At 42.9% G+C, this 15,011-nt stretch overlaps 1 protein-coding gene across 9 annotated transcripts in view; it reads right to left on the bottom strand.

Annotated features, from left to right (window-relative positions):
• Positions 1 to 15,011, bottom strand: part of axdnd1 (axonemal dynein light chain domain containing 1) — a 164,437-nt gene that overhangs the window by 89,230 nt on the left and 60,196 nt on the right. For all 9 annotated transcript variants that reach the window (XR_011888046.1, XR_011888045.1, XM_072274022.1 and 6 more), the window contains one exon: positions 12,992 to 13,096. Coding sequence is in view for 7 of the 9 variants with exons in the window: in XM_072274022.1 (XP_072130123.1) it covers positions 12,992 to 13,096 (105 nt within the window). In the remaining 2 variants the exon portion in view is untranslated. The remainder of the gene's footprint in view (positions 1 to 12,991; positions 13,097 to 15,011) is intronic.

Below are 15,011 nucleotides of genomic sequence, written 5' to 3'. Positions count from 1 at the left end.
AACTACTCTGTGAAATTATGTATTGCATCTGCTTCTCAACAGGTTTCTGCCGCTGGGAGTAACCCAACAGAAGGAAGATGCAATTGGTTCCTGGTGAGTGGGTCCTGATCAAGAAACCGCATATGAACCACTGGGGTCTCAATGGGAAGGTCCTTATCAAGTGCTGTTGGTTACTAACTCAGCAGTAAAAGTAGAAGGGAAAAGTAAGTGGATACACATTGAGCTAAAAGTGGTACCTGACATGGACAAGGACTGTGGTTAATATGCTAGCAACCTCTGACTCAGTACCTATATTGCTGGGCTACGGTGACCAATCTGAACCAACCAGAAGACTGCAAGCAGAGTCGATAACTATTGGATATTATGATGCTTATTCCAATATTATTTGCTGTCATCTTGTTTCTAACAATTTTCCCCATGCACAATATTTTTAATTGTTCAGAATGTGACAGCAGTTGTGGGTATCGCATCATTTGAATACAGGCTATCTTACTAATTAAGCAATGGAATTGGAATAGAATGTGATCTGGTCTAAGGGGGTAAGCAAATTGGTATAAGGGGACCAGATCATATTGGGTCTATCTCTCCCATTTGTTCTTCCCTCCTTGCACTAGACTCTTTGTCTTTCACTCTTTCCTTCATCTCCCGTTGTGTTCTTAGTACACTTAATAAATTGGTTCAGAAGCAACAAGTTTTACAAGGGGTAATTGATAAGTTCGTGGCCTAAGGTAGAAGGAGTCAATTTTAGAACACCAAGCACATTTATTTTTCAGCATAGTCCCCTCACACATGTACACACTTAGTCCATGGGGGACCGCTTCGTTGAACACCTCAGCTCCGTCCGCCAAAACAGACAGGATCTCCCAGTAACCACCCACTTCAACTCTGCTTCCCACTCCCATTCAGGTATGTCCATACATGGCCTCCTCTACTGCCATGATGAGGCTAAGCTCAGGTTGGAGGAGCAACACCTCACATACCGTCTAGGTAGCCTCCAGCCCCTTGATATGAACATAGAATTCTCCAACTTTCGGTAATTCCCTCCCCCTCCCTTCCTTTATCCCTATGTCACTCTGCCCCATCCCCCAGCTGCCTACCACCTCCCTCTTGGTTCCGCCTCCTTCTACTACCCATTGTGTTTTCCCCTATTCCTTCTTCACCTTTCCTGCCTATCACCTCCCTGCTTCCCCCCCCCCCCACCCCTTTATCTTTCCCCTTACTGGTTTTTCACCTGGAGCTGACCAGCCTTCTCCTTCCCACCCTTCCCCCACCTTCTTTACAGGGCCTCTGCCCCTTCACTCTACAGTCCTGACGAAGGGTTCCGGCCCGAAACGTCGACCGATCTTTTCCACGGATGCTGCCCGACCTGCTGAGTTCCTCCAGCATGTTGTGAGTGTTGCTTTGACCCCAGCATCTGCAGAGTATTTTGTGTTTACTACACACTTAGTCCAGCGGTCGTGGAGCATACGGATCCCTTCTTTGTAGAAGTGATCCACAGCAGGGGTGATTAATAAGTTCGTGGCCTAAGATAGAAGGAGATGAGTTATACTGCTCTCATTACATACACATGCAGTTCAACTCTTTCACAACTCTTGGCTGTGGACTCACTTTCTGGGACTCTGTGATTCATGTTCTGTGTTAATTGTTTACTTTTTACTGTTTGCATGAATTGTTTTTTTTCTGCACAGTGGATATATGACAATCTTTGCCATGTGGGTTTTTTAAATGGGTTATAAGACCATAAGATATAGGAGCAGAACTAGGCCATTCGGCCCATCATGTCTGCTCCACCATTTCATCATGCCTGATCCAATTTTCCACAGCTCCAATCTTCTGCCTTTTCCCAAATTCCTTCATGCCCTGACCAATCAAGAATCTATCAACCTCTGTCTTAAATATACATAAAGACTTGGCCTCCACAGCTGCCTGTAGCAAAGTATTCCACACATTCACTACTCTCACTAAAGAAATACCTCCTCAACTGCATTCTAAAAGAATGCCCCTTTATTCTGAGGCTGTGTCCTCTGGTCTTAGACTCTCCCACCAGAGGAAACAACCTCTCAACATTCAAGGTCTCTCAAGGTCTATCAAGGTCTTTCCCCATTCAATAGGCTTTAATGAGATCACCCCTCAATCTTCTGAATTCCAATGAATACAGGCCCAGAGCTTTTCATGACAAGCTATTTGATCCTGAATCGTATTCAAGAACTCCTTTGAACCCTCTCCAGTTTCAGCATATCCTTTTGAAGATAAGGTGCCTAAAACTGCTCACAATACTCCAAGTGAGGCCTCACCAGTGCTTTATGAATTCTCAATATTACGTATTTGCTTTTATATTCCAGTCCTCTTGAAATGAATGCTAACACGACACAGACTCAACCTGCAAATTAACCTTTAGAGAATTCTCCAAAAGGACTCCCTAGTCCCTATGCACCTCAGTTATTTTTGTTTTTTTCCCTCTTTAAGAAAAATTTCAGTCCTTTCATTGCTTCTTCCCAAAACTGTATTCCATCTGCTATTTCTTTGCATATTCTCCTAATCTAAGTCCTTCTGTAGCCTCTCTACATCCTCAAAATCACCTGCCCTTCCAACTATCTTCATATCATCTGAAAATTTTGCGATAAAACCATCAATTCCATTGTGACTTAATGACTTTTTCAGTTGCCTTCTGTTGGTTTAAAAAAATTTCCCAATCCTCTAACTTCCCATTAATTTTTGCTCTATTATATGCCCTCTCTTTGGTTTATATATTGGTTTTGACTTCTCTTGTTAGCCATGGTTGTATCATCTTTCCTTTAGGATACTTCTTCCTCTTTGGGATGTATAACGCCTATAAAAAGTATTCACCCCCTTCCGAAGTTTTCATGTTTTATTGTTTTACAACACTGAATCACAGTGGATTTAACTTGGCCTTTTTTTGGCTCTGATCAACAGAAAAAAGATCCTTTTGTGTCAAAGTGAAAACAGATCTCTACAAAGCGATCTAAATTAATTACAAATGTAAAACACAAAATAATTGATTTCATAAGTATTTCCCACCTTTAATATGACACACCAAATCATCACTGGTGCAGTCAATTGGTTTTAGAAATCACATAATCAGTTAAATGAAAAATCTCCATGTATAGTCAAGGCGTTTCAATTGGTTGTGGTAAAAATACACCTGTATCTGGAAGGTCCAACTGCTGGTGAGTCAGTATCCTGGAAAAAACTACACCATGAAGATGAAGAACTCTCCAAGCAACTCTGCAAAAAGGTTCTTGAAAAGTACAAGTCAGGAGATGGATACAAGAAAATTTCCAAGTCACTGAATATCCCTTGGAGTACAGTTAAGTCAATCATCAAGAAATGGAAAGAATATGGCACAGCTAGTAAATCTGCCTAGAGGAGGCCATCCTCAAAAATCAAAGGACCGTGCAAGAATGGGACTAATGCAGGAGGCCACCAAGAGACCTATGGCAACTCTGGAGGGGTTACAAGCTTCAGCGCCTGAGATGGGAAAGACTGCACATACAACAATTGTTGCCCAGGGGCTTCACCACTCATAACTTTATGGGGAAGTGGCAAAGAGAAAGCCACTGTTGAAAAAAACTCACATGAAATCTCAGCTAGAGTTTGCCAGAAGGTATATGGGAGACTGAAGTCAGCTGGAAGAAGATTCTATAGTTTGAGGAAACCAAATTTGAGCTTTTTGGCTATTAGACTAAATGCTATTTGGTGTAAGCCAAACACCGCATATCATCAAACACACACCATCCCTACCATGAAGCATAATGGTGGCTGCATCATGCTTGACTGCCTGATACAGTCTGCAAGAGAACTGCGACTTGGGAGATGACTTGTTTTCCAGTGAGGCAATGACCCCAAGCATAAAGCCAAAGCTTAAAAACAGCAAAGTTAATGTTCTGGAGTCAGAGTCCAGACCTCAATCCAATTGAGAATTTGTGGCTGGGCTTGAAAAGGGCTGTTCACTCACAATCCCCATGCAACTTGACAGACCTTAAGCAGTTTTGTGAAGAAGAATGGGGAAAAATTGCAGTGTCCAGATGTGCAAAACTGGTAGAGACCTATCCATACAGACCCAAGGCTATAATTGCTACCAAAGGTGCATCTACTAAATACGGACTTGAAGGGGTTGAATACTTAAGCAAACCACTATTTTGCATTTTATATTTGTAATTAATTTAGATCACTTTGTATAGATCTGTTTTCACTTTGACACGAAAGGGTCTTTTTCTGTTGATCAGTGTTAAAAAACCCAAATTAAACCCACTGTGATTCAATGTTGTAAAACTATAAAACATGAAAACTTTCAGAGGGGGGGGGGTGAATACTTTTTATAGGCACTGTATATATCTTGTGCATTCCAAATTGCTTCCAGCCCGGCGTCTGCACTGCCATCATCCCTGCCAGTGTTCTTTTCCATTCTGGCCAACTCCTTCTCATGCCTCTGTAACTCCCTTTACTCCACTGTAATACTGATTCTCCTTTTAGCTTCTCCTTCTCAAATTTCAGGGTGAATTTGATCATATTATGATTGCTTTGCCCTTACGGTTCTTTTACCTCAAACTCTCTAATCAATTCTGGTTCATTGCACTACACCCAATCCAGAATAGCTGATCTTTTAGTGGGCTCAACCACAAGCTGCTCTGAAAAGCTATCTCATAGGCACTCTAGAAATACCCCCTCTGGGAATGCAGAACCAACCTGATTTTCCCAATCTACGTGCGTATTGAAGTCCCCCATTACTACTGTAACATTGCCCTTTTGGTATGCATTTTCTATCTACCATTATAATTTGTAGGCCACATCCTTACTACTATTTAGGGGTCTGTATACAACTCCCATCAGGGTATTTTTACTCTTGCAGTTCCTTAGCTCTATCAGTGTGATTCAGCTCCTTCCAACCCTATTTCACCTCTTTCTAATGATTTGATTTCATTTTTTAACAAGAGCAATGCCACGCCCTCTGCCTCCCTGCCAGTCCTTTCAATACAATATGTATCCTTGGATATTAAGCTCCCAGCTATAATCTTTTTTCAGCCATGATTCAGTGATGCCTACAACATCATGCCCGCCGATCTGAAACTGTGCTGCAAGTTCATCTACCTTATTCTGCATACCGCACATTCAAATACAACTTCAATCCTGTATTCACCCTTTTCAATTTTGTCCGTCTTTTATGTTGCAACTCATCCTGTTGACTGCAATTTTGACCAATCAACAGCCTCTCCTCACTACACATTGCCTCTGTCTGTAAACTAGTTACCTCAAACTCGGCAGAAATTATCTGCCATTCCTACGATACTTCTTGCATTGAAATATATGCAGCTCGGGATACTAGTTGCACCATGCTTACCCTTTTGATTCCTAACTTTGTCTGAGGTCTTACCAACATCTGCCTTCACAAACTCTCCACTAACTGTCCTAGCACTTTGGTTCCCATCCCCCTGCAACTCTAGTTTAAACCCCACTGTGCAGCATTAACAAACCTTCCTGCTGGGATATTAGTCTCCCTCCAGTTCAGGTGCAAAACATCCCTTCTATACAAGTCCCACCTTCTCTGGAAGAGAGCCCAGCCCAGTGATCCAAAAATCTTACACCTTCCTTCCTACAGTAACTCCTTAGCCATGTATTAAACTGTATAATCTTCCTAGTTCTGGCCTCACTAGCACGTGGCATGGGTAGCAATCCTGAGATCACAGCCCTGGAGGTCCTAAGTTAGCACCTAACTCCCCGAGCTCGCTATGCAAAATCTCATCACTTGTCCTACCCATGTCACTGGTACCTACATGGACTACAACTTGTGGCTGTTCACCCTCCCACTTAAGAATGCTGAGGCCTCAGTCTCAAATATCACAGACCCTGGCACCTGGCAGGCAACATACCATCTGGGAATCTTGTTCTCACCCACAGAACCTCCTGTCCGTTCCTCTAACTAACAAATTCCCTATCACCAGAACATGCCTCTTCTTCCCCCTTCCCTTCTGAGTCATGGAGGCAGACTGACCACTGTGACTTTCCTCTGTTCAGTCATTTCCCCCCAACAACAGTATCCAAAATGATATACCTGTTGTTGAGAGGGATGGCCACAGTGGTACTCTACACAGGCTCCTCAGCCACTTTCCCCTTACTGACACACAGTCTCCTGTGTCCTGCGCCTTGGGTGTAACTACTTCTCTACATGTCCTATCTATCACCCCCTCAGCCTCCTGAATGATCCCGAGTTCATCCAGTTCCAGCTCCAACTCCTTAACGTGGTTTGTTAGAAGCTGCAGCTGGATGCACTTCTTGCATCTATTGTGTTACTTTGTTTTGTGGCTGCCTGAAAGAGGATGAATGACGAGGTTCTATATAGTATAAATAAGAAATGTACTTTGAACTTTGAACTCTGACCAATGTATGACCTCTTTTCCTTTTACTCACATTAGCTAACTATTCTGAAGACGATGCAGTAAAGAAAACCTCTTTTAATCAACCATATATACATGGCTAATTGTCATATATACACACCAGTGACCATCATGCTTACAAATAAGTAAGGATATGGTTAAATGGCTATTGCAGAGATATTAGTTAATTTGTCAAGCCTATCACCCCTGAAGGGGCATAGCCACTGACAGCAGCTCACCAAAGTCCTCTGTCCTGGGCCAGCCTTTCAAGTTGTCCCCAGGTGTAGCCCATCTTCTTGGTGTATCCTTCCTCTCCCAGGGATGAGGCCTTTGGAGCTTCTGTTGGTGTTTCTGTGGCTCTGGGTTTTTAAAGGATAGGGTTGCTAGCCAATTGCCCAACCCTCCTCCTTTCACAGCCAGGTTTGGGACTGCCCAGGGCTATCACAGATATGGTTGCAGGATAATGTAAATTTGGGCCTGAATATTGAGGAGTAAATGGCATTAAGGAAGGACAGAATGTTGGAAACAGGTGGAGCAGTGGATCAGTAAATTAAAGATAGCGTGAATGCAATAGAGAATGAGGGCCCAAATTCAGGAAGCCATCATGTAGGAACTAGGTAGGTGGGGATGAGAAGTCACTGGTGGGAGTGGTAAATGTAGTGCATTTAATATCTGAATAATGTTGTAAATATATTGTTTGATAAAGCATTCTTTGTCATTTACTTAATTCATTACAGGTTATATGTAAAAAGTACATGAATAGCATACACCATCATGCCATCATAGCATATGTGGGTGCCGCAGTAAAGAAAAGTAGAGCTTTTTCTCCAGATCCAGTGCTTTTCTTTCAGTTAGTTTCTGGAGTTGCAAAACGTTGCAAGGAAGTGTTGAAATAAACCCGAGATGCCCACTTAACTGTTGACATGCAGCACGTCTTTCGTCGGTGTATCAATGGAAACAGCAACCAGAGATGCAAATGACTTGTAGTCAGGATTGAAAGTGAGCATGAACAGAACTGCAATGTCTAAACAAAAACATGCCTGGCTGAACAAAGTGTGAAACCGTTGAGGTAGGGGAATCACATACACCAGATCAATGCAGGTTTGAAGGTGAAACTTGCAGAAAATGCAACAAAGGAGGATATAGAAATAGAGCTTGCCAGGCAGATACAAATAAATGGACTGCACAGAGAAGAGAAAAAGATAAAAAGTCAAATTGCAGTTTCAAAAAGAGCACTTACCTGTATTATGTTAATGAAAAATCTGATAATAATGTGAATGATACAGGACTGAGTAGCCTTGAGATTTACATTGTGAAAACTAACAATAGACAAACCATATAGCTTACATCAGAAGTGAATGGCAAATCAATTAAAATGGAATTGGATGATGAGCTCCTGTTTCAATCACTCCAAAAAGTGAGTTTTAACAGCATTTCAAGTACAGGTGTCACCCGCTTTTCGAACGTTCGCTTTATGAAACCTCGCTGTTATGAAAGACCTACATTAGTTCCCTGTTTTTGCTAACAGAAGGTGTTTTTACTGTTACGAAAAAAGCAGTGTGTGAAAGAAAAGGCAGCGCATGTCCCGAGCAGCTGCTCTCCTCCGGATTTGGAACGGTATTCTCGACGGCATTGCTTAAACACGAGCCTGTGAGCAGCCGTTTGCAAGATGAGTTCTAAGGTATCGGAAAAGCCTAAAAGAACTCATAAGGGTGTTGCATTTAGCGTAAAACTAGACATAATTAAGCATTTCGATCGTGGTGAACGAAGCAAGGACGAAGTGAGTTTGGCTTGTGGAAGTTGATGAAGATGATGTTGAAGAGGTATTGGCATCCCATGACCAAGAACTGATAGATGAAGAGCTGAAGCAATTGGAAGAGGAAAGGATAACAATCAAAACCCAATGCAGTAGCGAATGGACCAAAAGTGAAGTCGTCCAGGAACTGATCGTGAGGCGACTGCATGAGATTTTCGCTGCAATGATAAAGTACGACTTTATCAGCCACAGCAGACGACGAACCTCAAACTTCGACATCGAGGCAGACAGACATAGAAGAAGATGACCTGCCTGCCCTGATCGATGATGAGATGACACCCCAGTGGTCCCAACCCCCCCCCAGCCACGGACAGATACCGATTCGCAGAGAATGCAGCAGTAGCCAGGAGGCACCCAGCACATCTTTAAGAAAAAGGCCAAAATAAACAAGCTAATTAATTAGGTGCCGCCCAGCAAGTAAATGTCAGCCCAGATCAGAAGCGACTGCCAATTTCACTTGCTCTATGTAATCGGCAATTGCCTCTGATCTGGGCCGACATTTTCGTGCCTGGCTGCACCTAATTAATTAGCTTGTTTATTTTGGCTTTTTTCTTAAAGATGTGCTGGGTGCTTCCCGGCTACCGCTGTACCCCTGCATGCTTCGCAGATCGGTATCAGTTCGCTGCCCAGAGGGTGGGGGTCACTGCACCACCCCAACCTCCGATGACTCAGCCTAACACACCATCATCAGTGTGCTTGGCGCTGACTTCCTAATTCCAGTAAGTGATACTACATTGTACATATATTATTTCTACTTTATATAGGCTGTGTATTTTATGTGTTATTTGGTATGATTTGGCAGCTTCATAGCTTAAGGGTTACTGGAGAGTGTTTTGCCAAGAGCACTTGCGTGAGATTTTCTGCCGAGAGTGCTTGCGCCATGTTTTGCCAAGAGCACTTGTGTGAGATTTTTGCTACGGAAAACAGTGCAGGCAATCGTTGTAGAGAAGTATTTCTAACTTATATAGGCTGTGTATTTATCATATTATTCCTGCTTTTACTATATGTTACTGTTATTTTAGGTTTTATGTGTTATTTGGCATGATTGGTAGGTTATTTTTGGGTCTGCGAACACTCACAAATTTTTCCCATATAAATAAATGGTAATTGCTTCTTCGCTTTACAACATTCTAGCTTACGAACCGTTTCATAGAAACGCTCTACCTTCGGATGGCAAGGGAAACTTTTATACCAAACTGAAGCCTGCAGACATCTAATTAGGAATTTATACTGGAGGGAAGATAACTCCTGTTGGAATGACTAACAGGCAACATTGGGCTTGTATGTGGTTAAAAACAGGAGGGCCAGCATTGTGGGGATGTGATTGGCTAAGACAATTACAAATTGATTGGAGACCCATCCATTATTTGCATGCCACATCCCATGCAATAGAATCAACTGAAAGCGAATTAAGAAAAGTACTGGATGATGCCACAGCAGTATTCAAGTATGGCACTGGAAAACTCAAACATATCAAGAGTAGTGTTAAGATGAAAATGCCACACCTAAGTTTGCAAAGCCCTTCCGGTTCCTTATACCACCTGTGATAAAGTAGCCAGTGAGCTAGTTGGCATGCAGGCTAATGGAATTCTTTCTAAAGTTGGGTGGAATCCATGGGCATAGCAGTTATCCAAGAAGCAAAGAAGGATAGGTCTATTAGGATCTGTTGTGATTTTAAGGTCACCATCAATCCAGTACTGAAAGTAAATCAAGGCCTTCTACACAGGATAGAGGATATCTTTGCAAACCTTTCTGGAGGAAAACACTTCAGCAAAGTGGACTCAGCTGAGGCCTACCTACAGATGGAGATGGAAGAAGAGTCCAAAGCGGTTCTCACTATAAATATTACAGAGCTCTTTATTGCTCTAATAGGCTTATTTTTGAAATAGCATCTGCACCTGCACTCTGGCAGAAAGCTATGGACCAGGTCCTGCAATACTCAGTGTTACCTGGATGACATCACTGTTACTGGTCAGGATGCCAAAGAACATCTAAAAAATCTCAAGACAGTGTTAAGAAGATTAGAAGGTTATGGGCTTAGAGCATTATGCAACAAGTGTGAATTCTTTGAACTAAGCATCACTTACTGTGGTCACACCATTGATGCATAAGCATTACATATGTGTGCTAAGAAAACTCAAGTAGTGGTGAATGTCTGAAGGCCAAAGAACATGTCACAGTTGCAGTCCTTTTTAAGATTTGTCAATTACTATAACAGCTTGAATTCAACCCCTTGACTCAATGCAACAGATCAGGAACAAATGGCAATGGACAAAGAAGTGTGAAGTGGCTTTCCAAAAGGTAAAGGAAATGGTGACTTCAGACACTGCATTCACACATTATGATCCGTATTGTCCAATGAAGATTGCCTGTGATGCCTCGCCTTATGGTATAGGTGCAGTCATATCACATGTTAAAAATGATAGAAGTGAATGCCCCAAAGCCTTTGCATCACATTCCCTTACTGCTGCAGAGAAAAGTTACAGACAAATTGACAGACAGGCCTTGAGTCTGGTTTGGGGTGTAAAACATTTCAATCGGTACCTCCATGGTAGCGAGCTTACTCTCATTATTGATCATCAAAAACGTGTCCGTTTTCAATCTACAGAAGAGTGCTTCACTAACAGTAGCAGTATGAATGCAGAGGTGGGCTTTGTTTCTTTAAGGGAACAATTATAGGATCAAATTCAAGTGGACAACTAATCATGAAAAAGCTGATGGATTGTCCTGTTTACTGTTGAAAAAGGAAATACTGGAAAAATTTACGAAAGAGGACATTCCTCTCCATGTATTCTCCCTAATGCAAAATGAAAGTCTGCCTATTGTGGCAGAGATGATCCAACGGGAAACCAGAAAAGACCCCACACTGTATTAAGTCTACACGGTAACCGAAAATGGTTGGAATGTGTGGCATAAGTAATAGTTCCCTTATTGGTACCAGCTCTAGGAAGAACTTGCCCTTGACAGGGGTTGTCTTATGTCGGGATTGAGTTATTGTAACATCCAAGCTGAAGCTACAGTGTTGGAGGAGCTACATACTGGTCATCTAGGCATGGTTAAAATGAAAGCATTGGCTCGAAGCTTTATCTGATGGCCTAGGATAAATCAGTAGATCAAACGGTTTGCCATGCACTATTCGGAATGCTAACACTTCCAGAAGATACCAAGAGCAGTGTCTCTCTATCCCTGGAATGGCCTGCATTACCCTGGAGGAGGATTCATGTAGATTTTACCAGACCATTCATGGGCACAAATTTCTAGGTAGTAGTGGATGCAACCACCCAATAGCCTTCACTACAACCTCGCACACTGTTGATGTGTTGAGAAGCATCTTCTCAAGGACTGGTGCTCCAGAACATATAGTCAGTAACAATGGATTACAGTTTGTGGCAGAACAGTTTCAGTCGTTCCTGAAATTGAATGGAATAAGACAAATTACATCTGTGCCACATCACCCAGCTACAAATACTTGGCGAAAAGTTTTGTCCAGAGTGTGAAGAATGCACTTCGAGCAATGTCAGCAAAACACACTGTATTAACACTGAATCACAAGTCTGCCAATTTCCTCCTTTCATATCACAATGCAGCACACTCCACAACCAACAGCTCACCAGCTTTGTTGTTCCTGGGTCAACCCTTGCACTCACGCTTGGATCTCCTCAAACCCAATCTCAGAAGGAGTATGCAGGACAAACAGCTGGGACAAATTGAGGGCTCCTCAAACAAGGAGATTCGTTGTTTTACTCCTGGATGAGCAGTCCTGCAAGGGACTAGAGAGATGAGCAAAAGTGAGTACTTGGAAAGATTAAGGACAGGACTGGACCAATCTCCTACGCAGTGGAGATTGCATCTGATGTCATCTAGAAATAACACATTGATCAGTTGTGGAGAGCAGATTCAAATGTTAGCCAAGAAAGGTGTCCAGAGCTGTCAGAACCACTTCCTGTAGCCCCAGAGTCAGCTCCCACAACTACCATAGAGGAGGTCCCAGAATCTGAGATTCTTTCACAGCTAGAAGTCTCACCTGACAAGCAGAGGGATCCCCCTTGTCAAGAAAGGTGTTATCCCATAAGAGTGAAAAAGCCTCCCCTAAAATCTTTAGGCCTGAATGGGACAATTTAAAATTTACTATGCTGTAGATGTCTGTATAGTAGTTGTATTATATAGTATTCTGTGTATAGTTGAGATGTAATCTATATTGAGTTGGAGTGTATAGCAAAGCACGGAGGAGTGTTATATATTTAATATTCCAGTAATATTTGAGCAATCTTGTAAATGTATTGTTTGATTAACATTCTTTGTTTATATAATTCATTATGGTTATATGTAAAAATAAGTGAATTGCATACGTCATCACATAACCATGTGATGCGTGGGCGCCTCAGTTAAAGTAAACATAAGCTAGACTCACATTTCCTTTTAATTAGTTGGGTGTTTTGAAGTGACAAAACGTTACACATTCTCTATTCTTAATACCTGCGATAAATTCCACTTCCTTGCCGCCAATAGCTTATCTCCAAATTGAGGCACACTGTTGTTGGGATCCATAGAACTAGGGCTGTTTCCAACTCTGTCTTCCTTCCATCAGTAAGGCTCCTTACTCAAATTTCCACAATAGCGTTTACTTCTACCTTAATGCTTCTGAAACCTGGAGGCATATTTTGTCTCATCGAGACTCAATTTTCCTTACTAAAATCCCATTTTCCAGTTTGCAGCAAATTATGGTTCTTGCTACATTTCTACCAAATATATGAGTATTTCTGTCAGATCACTGAAGACTCACTTGGCATTTTTATGGGCTTCAATCAATGCATTACTTAGTTCCTCCTGTGTTTTCGCTATCATCTTTGTTGCCTTGCGGTCACGTTCTCGAAGTTCACCAAGTTCACTAGCAATAAGAGATAGAGAGTGAGAAATTACATAATTATCTTAAAATGCTGTTATTACATTCTCATGGCTCCAACATGTACCCAACAATATGCAGTCTTTGTAATCAGTTCTTAAAAGGACATTATCATCCACAGACTTCCCTGTAATAACAAAATTCATTGGGCATTGTTGGACCATCAACAGCAAAGGACTCTCAATGGTAACACAATGTTTGGATTTATGATAATCTACAATTGATCAGTACTTAGTACCTCTTCTGAAGAAAGCTCTTTTCCCACAGTAATATGACTGCATCTTAGCTATAGAAACTGAGTGTTTCTTAATCTTTCTTAATGCTTATCCACCAGCCTTTTCCCCTTTTTTCACACCCTGCAGGCACAGATTCCTTTTGGCTATTGCCCTCTAGTGGATCACACTCATGATGCTTATACTGTACATGTTATAATGTATGTAAATGAAAATGTTCTTCAAATACAATGCAGGCAAATCACAATGGAGTCCAATTTTCACCCTCTCTTTGCTGAAGTCCCAATACAAGGAGGCAGGAGAAGAGGAGCGCATTGGTTTGGCCCAGCTGATGTGCATACTACGAAAGAAGATCAGGGTCCTCCGCCGGGCAGAGTGGCATCGGAGGCGGTGTCGTGAAAGGGCTCGAAAATGTGCTGCCTTTATTACCAACCCCTTCAAGTTCACCAAGGAGTTGCTGGGGGAGAAGCGCAATGGGAAACTGGCCTGTTCGCAGGAAGACATAGACCAACCTCTGAAGAAGATATATAATGATCCTGAAAGAGAGCAGGAGTTGGGAGAGTGCGACATCCTAATAGACCCACCTGAACCGGATGTGCAGTTCGACATGTCAGAGCTGCAACTAAAGGAAGTCAGAGAGGTCGTCCGCAAAGCAAGGGCAAGCTCAGCTCCAGGACCAAGCAACACCTCGTACAAAGTGTACAAGAACTGCCCCAAACTCCTGCTGCGTCTGTGGAAGATCCTGAGAATCTTCTGGAGAAGGGGGAAGATCCCAGAACAGTGGAGAGTGGCTGAAGGGGTGTGGATCCCGAAGGAGGAAAATGCCACCCAGATAGATCAGTTTCGCATCATCTCCCTGCTGTGTGTCGAGGCGAAGATCTTCTTCAGTGCAGTTTCCAACCAGTTGTGCACCTACCTAGCAAAGAACACCTATATTGATACATCAGTCCAGAAGGGTGGCATTTCAGGGATGCCAGGCTGTCTGGAGCACATCAGTGTGGTGACACAGCTCATCAGGGAGGCCACAGAGAACAAGGGCAACCTGTCAGTGTTGTGGCTCGACCTGGCAAATGCATATGGCTCCATTCCGCACAAGCTGGTGCAGCTCACACTGACCAAATATCACGTCCCCAGCAGAATCAGAGACCTTATCACTGAGTATTACAGCAACTTCAGGATGAGGGTCTCTTCAGGAGCAATTACATCAACCTGGCACCAGGTGGAGATCGGCATCATCACAGGGTGCACTATCTCAGTGACACTGTTCTCCCTAGCCATGAATATGCTCACTAAGTCTGCTGAACCAGAGTGCACAGGGCCCAGAATGAATTCCGCTCAACGGCAACCACCTATCAGGGCATTCATGGATGACCTCACAGTCACCGCAGAATCAGTCCCAGGCTGCCGGAGGATTCTGCAGTTTCGACTGTCGAGATCGGAACTGCATAGACGAGGAGGGGCCACAGGATTCTGGGAAGAATGCCATGCCAGGGCTCGAAAAGCTGGTGGAGTGAGCCCAGGTGCGTTTCAAACCTGCCAAATCAAGATCGATGGTGCTGAGGAAAGGGAAAGTAGAGAACAAGTTCCAGTTCAGCATCGCAGGCACAGCCATCCCAACCATCACAGAAAAGCCAGTAAAGAGCTTAGGCAAAGCTTTTGTCGGCTCT

The sequence above is a fragment of the Mobula birostris genome, chromosome 12 (genome assembly GCF_030028105.1).
Source record: "Mobula birostris isolate sMobBir1 chromosome 12, sMobBir1.hap1, whole genome shotgun sequence".
In the NCBI taxonomy this organism is placed as follows: domain Eukaryota; kingdom Metazoa; phylum Chordata; class Chondrichthyes; order Myliobatiformes; family Myliobatidae; genus Mobula; species Mobula birostris.
Note: the sequence above shows the minus strand (reverse complement) of the source record. Positions and strands in the feature narration are given on the sequence as shown.